Below are 13,979 nucleotides of genomic sequence, written 5' to 3' on the forward strand. Positions count from 1 at the left end.
ACATATGTGGTGACTATAAGGTCACGGTGAACCGGTTTGCGGATGTAGATCGCTACCCACTTCCGACACCTGAAGATCTCTTCGCTACGCTGTCGGGAGGTGTGCTGTTCACCAAGCTGGACATGGCACATGCTTACCAACAAATTGAGCTTGATGAGAGGAGTAAGCAGTATACTACCATAAACACTCACAGAGGCTTATTTGTCTACAGTCGACTCGCATTTGGAATTTCATCGGCCCCAGCGATTTTCCAGAGGGTGATTGAGAATCTGCTGGCAGGAATCCCTCGCACTGCTGTATACCTTGATGACATTCTCGTGTCTGGCGCTTCTAAGGAAGAACACCAGGCCAATCTGAAGGAAGTTCTTCGGCGGCTCACTGAGGCTGGCCTGAGATTAAAGAAGAACAAGTGCTGTTTCGGCATGACATCCGTGCAGTACCTGGGTCATCAAGTCAGCAAGGATGGTCTGGCTACGCTTGACAACAGGGTCATCGCCATTGTGGCCGCACCAAAGCCCAAAGATGTGACACAAGTCCGGGCTTTCTTAGGTATGCTGACCTTCTACCTGCGGTTCCTACCACACTTGGCAAGTACTCTTGAGCCACTACATCGGCTCTTAAAAAAGGGATATGTGTTCAGTTGGGGCACCGATCAAGACCGTGCTTTCAATGTTGCCAAGGAGCTCCTGCGGAAAGCTCCTGTCTTGACTCATTATGATGTCCATAAACCCCTGTTGCTGACTTGTGACGCCTCAGCCTATGGAGTAGGTGCGGTCCTGGCTCACGAGATTGATGGTGATGAGCATCCTGTCTGCTATCACTCCAGGACTTTGCAACCAGCTGAAAAGAACTATGCTCAGGTGGAGAAAGAAGCATTGGCCATGATGGTTGGCGTCAAGAAATTCCACAAGTACCTGTGGGGGGAGACATTTCAAAATCGTCACTGATCATAAGCCCTTACTAGGTCTACTGGGGGAGCTGAAGGCAGTTCCACAACTGGCATCGGCTCGATTGCAGAGATGGGCACTCATCCTACAAGGCTACGACTACGAGCTCGTCTACAGACCTGGCCCATCCATAGCGAATGCAGATGCGCTAAGTAGGCTTCCACTACCTCAGACTATGGAGATACCGGTACCACCATCGGTAGTCAACCTGATGCAGCACCTAGAAGGATGTCCTGTGACATGCGCAATGATTCAGCAGGACACTAAATCGGATTCAGTCATGGCTCGTGTCGTTCAATATGTGCTGCAGGGCTGGCCTGATAACAACCCGTCAGTGGAACTGATGCCTTATTTCCGTCGGAGAACGGAATTGTCATGCGAGGACGGGTGTGTGTTGTGGGGTACACGTGTAGTTGTGCCTGACGTCCATCGTGCGGCACTGATTGAAGAGCTTCATGAGGCCCATCCGGGCGCATCACGCATGAAGAGCCTGGCATGCAACTATGTGTGGTGGCCTTCTATAGATAGTGATCTGGAAGTGAAAAGCTGCATATCATGTCAGGTGAATCGATCTAGGCCAGCAAAGGCACCACTACATCCATGGGAGTATGCTGCGAATCCGTGGAGCCGCATACATGTGGACTTTGCCGGTCCTTTCTTAGGACACATGTTTCTCGTCATCGCTGACTCGCATACTAAGTGGCTGGAAGTCTTCATGATGCAGAAAATAACCAGTCAGAAAACAGTGGAGAAGCTGCGATTCTGTTTCGCCACGCATGGTCTACCAGACTGCATTGTCAGTGATAACGGGCCTACATTCACCAGTGAAGAGTTTGCCATGTTCATCTCAGCTAATGGCATCCGTCATACATTCACTGCACCCTACCACCCATCGTCGAATGGCCTCGCGGAGAGAGCTGTTCAGTCCTTCAAGGAAGGAATGAAGCGTATGCAGACTGATTCGCTTCAGACTCGACTCACACGTTGGCTCGCGAACTATCGTCTCACCCCGCATTCGACCACTGGTCGCTCTCCAGCAGAGCTGCTGCTTCGACGTCGACCCAAGTCTAGGCTAGACTTGGTCCACCCAAGGACAAGCACTAGGGTAAAGGAAAAGCAGAAAACACAGAAGCAGCAACACAACCAACACGTACAAGATCGCTCATTCAACCCTGGTGACAGCGTCATGGCGCGCAACTTTGCGAATGGACCAACATGGTTACCGGGTAATCTGCTGCGGCGTATCGGTCCATTATCATTCACGGCCCAGCTCCAGGATGGTCGTATTGTGCGTCGTCATCAGGACCACCTACAATGCACCGGCAACCTGGATGCACCTGCAGTGCCTGAACAGGTTGAGGACCCAGCTAACCCGGAATTCCCTGTGCTGCCCGAGGTTACGAGCCGTGAGGTTCCGCGTGAGGATCCACCACTGCCGGCCCTGAGTGCAGCTGAGGCTCTGGCCGCTGCCCCTGAGGCTGCACCTGGTGGGCCTGTGGCTGGGCAGCCAGCGTCTCCACATCGAACTGCTCTACCGGTGCGTCCCTCAGCTCGGCTCACCCGTGGATTGCCGCCTCCGAGGCTGGACCTCTGAGGAGTGTTTCTGGTCATGGGATGGAGGGATGTGGTAGCGTGCCATTGGATGAGGTCAACCAATCACGCCTCGGCGTGTGTAACCGTGGCTATTGTGTATAGGGAGTTAATGTCAACCAGACCCGACAGCAGGGAACGCCACGTCAACACGGGAGAGCTAGTGCTTAAGCTATTACCGTTTATCACCAGTCGTTACGAGTTATTACGAGTGATTACGAGTTATTACAATCTCCCTTTACATAGGAAAGCCGTGTCCGCCGAGTGTTTTGCGATAAATAGAAATCTGAGCACTTGTTTTGCGCTGTGTCAACGCCGAACAGTAATTGTACTCGCCCAAAGATTTTATTTTGGGCCTGTAATATTTTGTTTTTGGTATTTTTTAATCGCCCAGCAGAGGTTTTGGGCGCCATTGGCGACCGGGCGACCGGCTGTGTCGAGCACTGCTACCACTGCTCTATCTGTCTGCTTTATTTAAATGCTCTTCTGTTTTTCGTGAGTTACAGGAACTCGAGGAGTTTTGCCTGCGATTTGCACTCAATCACATGACTGCCGTCATCCAATCAGAGGCGTTCGCTGAACTTGACGAGGCAACGCTAAGACGCTTCATACAGCGCGCCGCCACGCAAGGAGCCTTCAAATAATGATGCTAGGTGGCAGCACCGTCCAACTGTGCTCCCTGAACGTGAGCCATATATTATTTGTTGATATGTGAATGTCATACACAAATGTACCAATATCATACAAATATCATGCATAAATGTAAATGTATCGTACAGAAGTCGCGTACGAATGTTTGAATATCACACGAATGTCATGCGTTCAGTCATACCTTCTTGTATTGCTGACAAATAACCGGTGTATCATGGGATTAAAAAAGCAAACAGAAAAAATGGACCAGGAGTCTTCTGGGAACAGAATCCATCTTGATATATCTGTGACTTGCATCCCTGTGCTCATACGCTGGGAGGAGTAGCAGATGCTGCATGTAGGGACAGGTTATTATTGTTCTTTGAAGGGCAGTTGTGTTTGATGCGCCTGTTCGAGCATGTCGATATGGCATTGGTAGTTAAATATAAATGATTGTCAGGCAAATAATGTTGTTAGTAAGTACATTGGGATGTGAAATAATTTAGTTGTGGTACATGCTAAACGCTTGCGTGAATGTTACACATAGCCGTTAATTAAAGTCTGACATAAATGATAACATGATTCTAAAACATATCTCACACTGCTAATGTATTATGATGTCGATCTACAGCTACAGACTGTGTATAGTTTGTATTTTCTATTTGTGAGCAGTTGATTTACTATTGTATTTTTTATCTAATGATGAACATTTGTAAAACTTTATCATCTTATCACATGTAAGATCATATAAGATAAGACGTATAAGATGAGTAATTATTAGTTGATTGTAATTATCTTGATCTCAACTTATTATAAAATGGCAAGCTTCCGTGCTGGATGTATTTGTTTTGTCTTATTTTTAGCTCATCTGACATAGTCAGATGCAGCTTGTAGAATGCATGAATCGTCCGTCCGTCGTGCGTCAACAGTTGGCAAAATCTTAACCGCTCGACGTACGGTCACGATATTCGCGGGAGCGTGGAGGGTAATCCGAAAACGAGTTGGATGTCGAAGCTGGGGTCAAAGTCAAAGTCAAGAGGTGTTAAAAAGAAGGGAACATTCCCTCCTTAACTTAAGGTATTAGGGAGAAAATGCAGAATTGGGCACAAAAATCTAAACGGCTCGACCTAGGCTCGTGATAGTCGGTGTATAGCATTATGGTAGAAAAGCCATCACTGTGCCGAAATTGGAGGTTACAGGTCAAAGGTCCAATGGGTCGGAACAGGGCAGATTTTAGACATTTTCTGAATACATGGTCTGACGGAGCAATTGAAAAACGTTTTGTTTCAGCGGTGACCTACCAATTTTTATGGCTTTTATTGAAAGGACCATGAAATGTGCTTTCCACTGACATGCGAAGAGTAAAGTGTCTGATAACCTTTTGACCGCTCAAGAGGAGGGTTAAACATGGATTTGTTACTGTTAGAAAGATTTGATCTGCCGGGTTTGCTAGTAGAATCTATACATCCCTGGATGTAAGGCTACAATGTCAACAGTGAAATTTCAAAAGCTAAATTTGCTTGACAGAAAGGTTATTCTCCTAAAAATCGTATAATTTCTGTTGGCATTCTGTACTGTCAGTGTTACATGTAACTTTAATTATGCCACTGCCAGTTGCCAGTGCATGTGGTGGTGGAATAGTTACGGTGTAGTTTTTTGCCTGCGTTAATTATTAACAGGTGCAGCTCTCTATTTACCATGTAGCTGCGTAGGTAAATGGATGAGTGCTTACACTATTCTGTCTTGCAAATAGTTGTTGCTATACACGTACGATGAAAGCTTCCATCTTTAATCTTAAGACTATCAAACGTACGCGCCATCTCGTGGCAAACTTTCATAACGATCCCAACGAACATTTCTTCGAGAAGGTGCCTGATACCATCCGAGTGTTCGAATAAGGGCTATCCGTTGTCCGTACTTGTCATTTCCACGGAGGACAAGTAGATCTGTCAGGTAGCTATGTCCGCGGACAAGCAACTTTTAGAGCAATTTACATAAAATTTTTTACCAATCGCTGGCAGCTGCTGGAAACATGCTGCCGTGTGCCACCCGAATTAACATATAGTATAAACATTTAGTGAAGTTTTATATAAAAAGCGTTACCCCGTCCTTGCTAGCCCCCACGAAACGGGTCTTGCTAGGTTGTTAAAGACCATCAAACAATCAGTCTATACACACTTCTGTATAGACAATCAGTCGGAGCAAGCCTCGACGTCCGGCAGCGCACTCGGCGTGCCTATCGAGAAAGAGAGTATTGAGAGAGAGCGAAGAGAATCACGGAAGAGAGCGCGAGCCCGCGAGACAGAGGAAGAGAAGAGAGTAGAGTAGTAGAGTGAGAGAGGAGAGGAGCGCTCGACGAGAGAGAGAAGAGAAGCAGAGAGAGAGATGACGAGAAAGACAAAGAAGAGAAAACGAGGGAGAGTGATGTGAGCGAGCGAGAGAGAGAGGGAGAGAGAGAGAGCGGTGAAGGAAGAGAGAAGCAAGAAGAGAGAGATTGTGTTGTGTGTGGAATCGAGCAAGAGAGAGAGGGAGAGAGAGAGCCGAGAGTGTGTGATTCGAGCGAGAAGAGAGCGCGAAGGAAAGAAAGAGAGCAAAAGAAAAGAAAATGAGAGAGACAACGAGGGAAGAGCGAATCGGCGATGGGAGGGTGCTCTTGATTACGTTTTCCAGTTGTTTAGCATCAAGAACGCACCTCCCGTCAGTTGAGCGCTGTCGCTCTGGCGCACTTGTTCTAACATAGGCAGTTGGTTGAAGATGATTGTTTGAGCGAGGGGTTAGATCGATTGGATTGTCATACGTTGTTATAAGTTTAATACTGTTATTTCCACTAATTTATGGTTGTGATTGTTGTGTTGTCAGATCGGAGTAAATAACGGCTATATTTTCCTGTACCTCTCCCCTCTCCCTGGACGCTCTCGAAGCCTCCGCCACCCACCCCTCTGATGCTTCTCCCGGCCTCCCAGCGACCTACCCCTTTGACATCTCCACCTCCCAGCCGTAGCTCCCCGTGGTGCGATTCTCCCCCCGTGGCCGAAAGTCTTCGCAACTCGCCGTGCAACCGCTCTCGCCTAAGGCTAAACTTCCGTCAAAAAGGTGAGAACGCAAGGCAAAAACAGCCGGCGGCCACCTGGTGCGCCACGTTCGGTCAAGCAACCCCGCTGCGGTTAGGGTTATATCAACCCCTGCAGCAAGCAGGCTATCCCAGAACGCAAGCCGCGCGCGATGCATTATGCATGTAAATGCATGACACATCGCCGTAAGCATAATGATTTCAATAGCGGCTGAATACTATCTGTAGAGGCGGCCACCCCCTGTGTTGGACGTCTACTTTCTGAAGGTCGGTAGTCTCTGCAGATGCCCATCGAGCTTACATGTTTTTAATTTGTTTTTTTCTTTCTGCATCTTTTTTTATTTTTCTACTCTTTATCCATTTTAACAATTTCTTTTCCCGCCAATTCACGCAAATATTGACATGATTGTTTACAAACAATTTAATTAAAATCTTATTTAATTAATTAAATTTTATTAGTGTTATTTAAATTTGAATTAGGGTTAGGGTTAGAGTTAGGGTTTAGGGTTAGGGTTAGAGCGTAGCGGCGTAGGTTGCGCGGTGGTTTCTGGGATAGACACCCTGAATGTGAGGGGTGTGATTAATCGCCGACGCGCCTGGCGCGCCACGTTTGCGTCAGAGCCGGCCCCTGGCGCGCCACGTTGCCTGTGCGAGCGCCCCCTTGGCGTGCTCGTGGTCGCCGTGCCGACAGGTCTTCCACTAAATCTGCGCAGCGTCACGCTCATCCCTAGCCATCCCGTCAAGGTGAGAGCGCCGCGCTGGGCGGCCTCCTGGTGGCGGCCACGTTTCGTCAGCACCCCTGGCGTGGCCACGTTCGCAGGTCAGCGCGCCGCCTGCGTGCCACGTCGCGTCAGCGCCCCTGGCGTGCTCCGCGGGTTGCTATTCCGAAGGCATGGTTCGCACAGTCCTTGAAATAGTCGCTTTGAATTTGGAGGGGAGTCCTTGAAAAGTCTTTGAAATTGAGTAAATGTTGATTTTTGCTTGAAAAGTGCTAGAATTTCATGATAAATGTCCTTGAATTTCAATGAAAATGTCCTTGAATTTTTAGAAAGAATCCTTTGCTTGTATAAAAGAAAATTTTTGTAGCGCATGCATATAATGTGGCAAAACCTCAATAAACAAATTGCGTTAAATGAGCTTAAAAAGCTCATAGACTTCGATAGACAGTTACAGGGGTGTATCCAGGTTTTTTTCTGGGTGGGTTTCGTAAATCATAAATTTTTTGGACCTTTTCACAATGAAATAGGCAGCAAGATGTGATTACCATGTCAATACAATCGAGGGCCGTCGAGCTCACCGGGATTTGTACCAGGCCTGGCGTGGGACTCCTAACTTGGTAACGCCAGAACTTTGGGAGCACTACTCACACCCGTCGCGAAGGGCCGACGCGAGGTCTGGGGTGATGTCTATGACAATTAGACCTCCTTAGAGTGTGTTTTCTGCGGCCCGACCTGCTGACGCTCTCAGCAGCCTCCACACCCACCGGGTGCGGAACCCACTAACCCCCCGCCCTGTACACCAGCCCTGGGAGACCAATTGTCTAACACTTATACACACACACAATATTCTCTCTGAACTTTTTGATCCTGTTACTCTTGTCTTGTCTGATCTTCCGTCACTTGTCTCTTGTCTTTGTCCAGTCTCCTGCTTCCGGCACACTCTTATTACTTGAAAATCCAAAACTTTTGTATATAAAATTAAGCCTCCACTTATAAGAATTCGCTTGGATATTGGGATAGATTTAACGTCACCAATTGGCAATGTCTTTGACTCATTGGCTGGTACCTGATCTTTTTTCACTTTATGATCATTTGTAAAAAGGCCCTCGAAAAAAAAATGTCTTTTGGGAAAAAATGTGGACGGGGTGGCTTTTAAAAATATTTGGGGGGTGCGTCACACCTCACAGGACGCCCGCCCCCCCTGCAACCCATGAGTTAAAATGGATGATCACAATTAACAGTCCAAGTCAATAAAATCAGTCAGTAAATCAAAGGTATTGTTGTAGAAGTGACAGTGTTTTAGAAGGGTTTTTATTGAATGTCTGATCGCAGGTAAGTTTTGAGAGTGACATGCAGTGATTAAGATGGGGTTATTAATTCAATCCAGGTATGTTTTGTCTGTGCATGAATTCCGATAAAATGTCCTTGGAATTTCCGATAAAATGTCGCTTGAAAGTCCCTTGAAACGTCCATTGGGAAAAATTTCCAGTCCCTCGGCTGTATGAACCATGGTCCGTTCACTGCCACTCGTCATGCTCTCGGCCTGAGCCTACTCCGTCAACGGTGAGGAGGTATCGATCTAGGTAGCGCTGAGCGATCGCGTCGCCCAGCGCACGTTCACCTCCGACGTTCTCGCACCTTCGCTATTCTCTCACGCTCCTCTCACGCTCATTCACCTCGCCACCCCAGTACCGATCCGCTGCGCCGCCGCAGAATGATGGGCCCACGAGCAACAACTTGGTGCGGGCATCTCAGAGCGCTTGCAGAGACAATGGGAAATGCGACGGCTTAATGCTGCTCGGGACGCAAACAGGCGTACAGCCTGACGCCCAACGCGCATGACCGTCGTCCAGCATGCGTGAGGGCATGGCAGGAGGTAGGGAACAACTGGTTTGTCGACGTGCCGGGGCACAAGGGGGCCAGCAGAGTGAGCGGGGAGGCAGGGAGGGGTGGTGTAGACAGGTAGGGTCAATAATGGTCATTCGAGGGAAGAATAGAGTATGTGAAGGAGTTGCACTTAAGATTAATAAATATTGATGAAAGTGGCAATTCATCTTTTGGGTGACATTAGTGTGTCTTTAAGATCGAAGATTTTAGGTACGCGTGGGTATACTATTCAGTTTTTTTCGGAGCTGTGGGCGGCGGTCTCTCTCCTCTATTATGAGTAATTGATTTTCCAAACTGACCAGTATGCGACACTCACGGGCTTCACGGTCCGCTGGCTAATACGTTGGTGTGAGATGTGAGGTGTAGTCGTTAGCAAGCCTACATGGACAAGATTCTTCTGAACATTTTTGCAGGTTGAGCACCGCCGTCAGTGGCGTTGTACACCCGCGTCGCAACCCGTTTCGGGCATTTGCAGACACGATGCGTGCAGCACCGATACCTACCGAAATTCTCAAAGTAGCTGAAGCATCGGTGGCAATTCTCACAGTAGCTGAAAGCATCGGCGTGGCGGCCGTCGGCTAGTCACAAGTGTTCTCTTGTTTCTTTATCGGTGTCGCGCGTGCGTTTGCAGATTAACCAATAACAAGGAATACCACCGAAGTATTGTGACGACATTCCGGCGAACGTGGGAGAGCTGCTTGTACACGGCATCGCAGGAACAGCGGCTACACTTCTAAAATCATAGTAAGCTGCTCGCTGTACGCGCTCGCTCTCCTGTACTGTCTGTCTCTCTCTTCTCTCTGCTCTCTCGAACTCTGCTCTGCTCTCACTCTCTAATCTAGATACTCCCTCTCGCATCTCTCTCTTCCTCATCATCCGTTTCATCTCATCTCTCTCTGCCTCTCTCTGTCTCTCTCCGTCGGCTCTCTCCCGGTCGCTCCTCTCTCTCTTCTCGTAATCTATCTGCCTCTCTCTCTCTTCTCTGTCTGTCTGTCTCTTGCTCCTCTCTCTCTCCTCTCTCTCTCCGGTCTCTCTTCTCTCGCTCTCATCTCTCTCTCCTCTCTCTTTCTCTCTGTCTCTCTCTCTCTCTCACTTCCTGTCTGTCTCTCTCTTTCTCTCTCTCTTTCTTGGTCGCTCTCTCTCCTTCTCTCTCTCTCTCTCTTTCTCTCTCTCTCTCTCACTTCCTGTCTGTCTCTCTCTTTCTTCCCAATCCTTCCTCCTTTCTCTCCTCCCTCCTTCCCTGCGTTCCCTCAAATCCTTTCCTTCTCTCTTGCCTTCTTTCTTTGCTCTCCATTTCTCCCTCCCCTTCATACTTTCCTTTCCCCATCTCTTTTCCTTCCCACTCGCTCTTTCCTCTTTCCATTTCTCTTCTCACTTGCTTTCTCGCTCCCTTTCTGTTATCACACAACGGTCCGATACTCACACATTGCGTTAATACATTGCGTACATCTTGCGTTACTCGATCATAATTAAACTGTTCAATATAAATTGCACGCGTATCAAGCGGCGTGGACCAGATGCGGCGGCAATCGTTTAATTAATGAACGAACGATGGATTATTTTAATTGATTAATTTAATTTAAACGCTTAACGAGCGGGGACCCGAATCCTTGGCGTCCTGCTGAATGTCATCTCTCCGCCTCTCTCCTCTCCTCGTCTCTCTCTCTCTCAACTGCGTGTGCAGATACCAGAGCGTAGTCGACCAGCGATACATAGCAATTAGGAAACAAGAACTGAGTGTTCCTTGCTGGTTATCGTCTCGACCTCGACGCGGACTACCAGACAATTCGGCGAGCGAGATTGCCCGAGGAAATGTCTCATCAAAGGTAGGGGGCGCCACGGCGTCCGCTCGCGGCGTGCACGGCGCTGTACATACGTGCGGCGTCGATACTTGAAATCGGCGTTACTTGAATTTGGTATTTTTTTAGTATTAAAAATCGAATTTAATTCATTACTGGTTGAATTAAATTTGAGTAAAGTTGATTTGAATGCGAGAATGAAATCGATTAGGCCTTTGAGTAGTTTCGCGGTTTCACGTAATTTCTATTTCGAAGCTAATTACAGGCGGAAACTTTGCACATCGAATAATCATCGGCGCATCGAAAGCGGTGCTAGATGGGAAAAAATGATAAAAATTGTTTTTTTTAATTTGCGAAAAAGGTAAGCGACGTCGAATGGTTTGTGGGCGGTCGTCAGTAGATGGCAGGTGTGGCATTGCAGGTGTTTCACTGTTCAAACTCTGTGCGCAAGTCGGATGAGGCAGGTGGTTCCGCGGCCAGGGCGTGGCTTCGCGGCGTCTACTGCAAGGCGTGCTTCCGAGATCATTTCTGAAAAAGTACGCAGCGAAGTTACACTAAATCTATTATAATTACATTATTATTATTTATTGTTATTATTATCATTATTATTATTATTAATTAAGTTATTGCAAGTAAGTTTAATAAGCCTAAATTAATAACAATAAGTATCATCATTATTAGTTATTATTTTAGTTGATTTTAACTTTATTAATTTCTTATTAATTATGGTAGTAAGTATTACCGGTTATTAATGCTTAAATCTGAGGCGAAAAAAATTATTAAAAAATTAAACCAAAATTAATTGCGGGCCCGCGCTCAGCCTTGTTTTCATGTGACGCCCCCTAGGTCACTTCATCATGGCGCGGGCGCGTGGCGGCGGACTCAGTTTTCGGAGGAAGGAACAAGAGGCAGCTCATCACGAGCCGTTGATCGAGCCGATGGCATGTTGACGGACTGCGCACGATCGGGCTCGCATACAAGGACCCTACGTTTTCCAGTAGGCTGGCGCTAGTGCATACAAGCGACTACGTTCGCAGGTAGCGTGGCGGCTAGTGCATACAAGGAACTGATGCCAGGTAGGTGGCGCTAGTACAATACAAGGATACGTGCCAGGTAAGGTGACGCTAGTTGCATGACAAGACGTACTGCGCAGGTAGGTGGCGCTAGTGCATACAAGGACTACGTGCCAGGTAGGTGGCGCTAGTGCATACAAGGACTACGTGCCAGGTAGGTGGCGCTAGTGCATACAAGGACGTAGTGGCCGAGGTAGGTGGCGCTAGATGCATACAAGGACTACGTGCCCAGGTAGGTGCGCTATGTGCATCACAAGGACTACGTGCCAGGTAGGTGGCGCTAGTGCATACAAGGACTACGTGCCAGGTAGGTGGCGCTAGTCATACAAGGACTCGTGCCAGGGTAGGTGGCGCTAGTGCATACAGTACTACATGGCCAGGTAGGTGGCGCTAGTGTTAGGTAGGTGGCGTTACTGCATACAAGGACTACGTGCCAGGTAGGTGGCGCTAGTGTTAGGTAAGTGGCGTTACTGCATACAAGGACTACGTGCCACGTAGTGGCGCTAGTGTTAGGTAAGTGGCGTTACTGCATACAAGTACTACGTGCCACGTAGGTGGCGCTAGTGTTTAGGTAGGTGGCGTTACTGCATACAAGGGCCTACCGTGCCAGGTAGGGTGGCGCTGAAGTGTTAGTAGGTGGCGTTACTGCATTACAAGTACTACGTGGGCGAACGTAAGGTGGCGCTAGTGAATTAGGGGTAGGTGGCGTTACTGCATACAAGGACTACGTGCCAGGTAGGTGGCGCTAGTGTTAGGTAGGTGGCGCTAGTGTTAGGTAAGGTGGGTTAGTGTTAGGTGATATCAGCAGCAGCATTGTTTCCGTCGCTGCGGCCGTCGCCACGGTAACTAACAGCGTCGATGGTAACCGAGGCAACCGCGTCGTCGCGTTTTCAGGGCGAGGCGAAGATGAACGAGGTTCACTACGACGAACACGACCCGCCGAACTGGGATGACGAGGGCGCCACCATCTCCGGCCTCACGGCGCTCGCATCGTCGCATAGAGGACCCCGTCGACCCGAGGTACCCCTCACGCCCACCGGCGCCACGCCGGCGAGGCCAAGCGCCCTAGGCCACGCCCTGCAGCCGTGTGTCGTAAGTGTCTCGCGTCGGAATTTACCGTTTCGGAACAAAAATTTTGTTCGTTTGAAATTTTGCGGATTTTCTGTCACGTGACTGAGAACGTCGCCTCGCGCTTGTTCCCGCGAGACGGATAATTATGAACTTGTTGCGAATAGTATATCGCAGCAATTAGGCACGAAGAGTAAACAAAATACCATACTTGTATTTCACGTAGCTCCCGGCACTATTTGCCCACGACATAATCTGCCAAAAAAAATATGTAAATTTCGTAAAAAGTGCGACGACAACCACCGGGTGGCGCCACGCTTACGCGTGCCCCTCTCTTCGGTGCTGCGCAGGTGGTGCCGTCGGCGATCAAGCGGTGCCAGCAGTCAGGGCATCACCGTGCGCATGGTTACCGGGGACAACGTCAACACGGCACGCTCGATCGCGGCAAGTGCGGAATCCTGAAGCCAGAAGATGACTTCCTTGTGCTCGAGGGGAAGGAGTTCAACGAAGCGGCGTGCGCGACAAGAACGGAGAGGTACGTGCCGCTGGGGGAGAGGGGGAGGAAGCTGGGGAGGAGGGAGAGGGGGAGGAATTCTGAAGCCAGGTGGCGACCTTGCTTCATGCTTGAGGGGCCGGGGAGGTAAGGGGGCTGTAGAGATGCTAACGCACTACGGATTTATGCCGTATTTTATGCGAAATTTCGTTTTGCATTTTGACCACTACGACAGTTTGCAATATAAACTGACGATTTTTTATTACGATCGAAAAAAAAGCATTTTTTCAATGATATATTCAAGGTTTTGTTTCAGTGTTAGCATTGCAATTATAACATGATTGAAATAACTACATGTATTTCGGCAGGCAAATAATCAGTGTGAACTTATTGTCATTTTGGCGTCCCAGCAGCAGAAATTGCATCTCGGAATCAAAAATTGTCCGGGGGGGGCTGCCGCCGGAACCCCTAACATACTCTGGTCCCGCTCGGGCTACAGATTTCAGACACCTTACTACAGTTTGCTCAGAAAAGAGTTGCATCTCTTGGGGGTGGCGAAAGTAGAGGGTGAAGCAAGCAAGTGGGGGGGGGGTCATTTTCCTAGCAAATTTGAAGAAAAATATTTAACAAAACATGAACTTCCGCGCACTTGCTCTCACGGGCTCCCGGCCTTTCACTTTCCTTACAGCAAGGTTCGGCTACA

General features: G+C 48.5%; 2 protein-coding genes across 2 annotated transcripts in view; both read left to right on the forward strand.

Annotated features, from left to right (window-relative positions):
* The window catches only part of LOC106809368 (uncharacterized protein K02A2.6-like), a 5,110-nt gene extending 1,929 nt beyond the window's left edge, over positions 1 to 3,181 (forward strand). The window contains exons 3-5 of the mRNA XM_014812432.1: positions 49 to 887; positions 1,018 to 2,484; positions 3,044 to 3,181. Coding sequence (XP_014667918.1) covers positions 49 to 887; positions 1,018 to 2,484; positions 3,044 to 3,181 — 2,444 coding nt within the window. The remainder of the gene's footprint in view (positions 1 to 48; positions 888 to 1,017; positions 2,485 to 3,043) is intronic.
* An 8,635-nt stretch (positions 3,182 to 11,816) lies between these two features.
* LOC106809369 (plasma membrane calcium-transporting ATPase 2-like) overlaps positions 11,817 to 13,979 on the forward strand; it is a 5,020-nt gene continuing 2,857 nt past the window's right edge. The window contains exons 1-3 of the mRNA XM_014812433.1: positions 11,817 to 11,832; positions 12,611 to 12,735; positions 13,137 to 13,318. Coding sequence (XP_014667919.1) covers positions 12,622 to 12,735; positions 13,137 to 13,318 — 296 coding nt within the window. The 5' untranslated portion in view covers positions 11,817 to 11,832; positions 12,611 to 12,621. The remainder of the gene's footprint in view (positions 11,833 to 12,610; positions 12,736 to 13,136; positions 13,319 to 13,979) is intronic.

Source organism: Priapulus caudatus, unplaced genomic scaffold, assembly GCF_000485595.1.
Source record: "Priapulus caudatus unplaced genomic scaffold, Priapulus_caudatus-5.0.1 Scaffold349, whole genome shotgun sequence".
NCBI classification, from domain to species: Eukaryota; Metazoa; Priapulida; class Priapulimorpha; order Priapulimorphida; family Priapulidae; genus Priapulus; species Priapulus caudatus.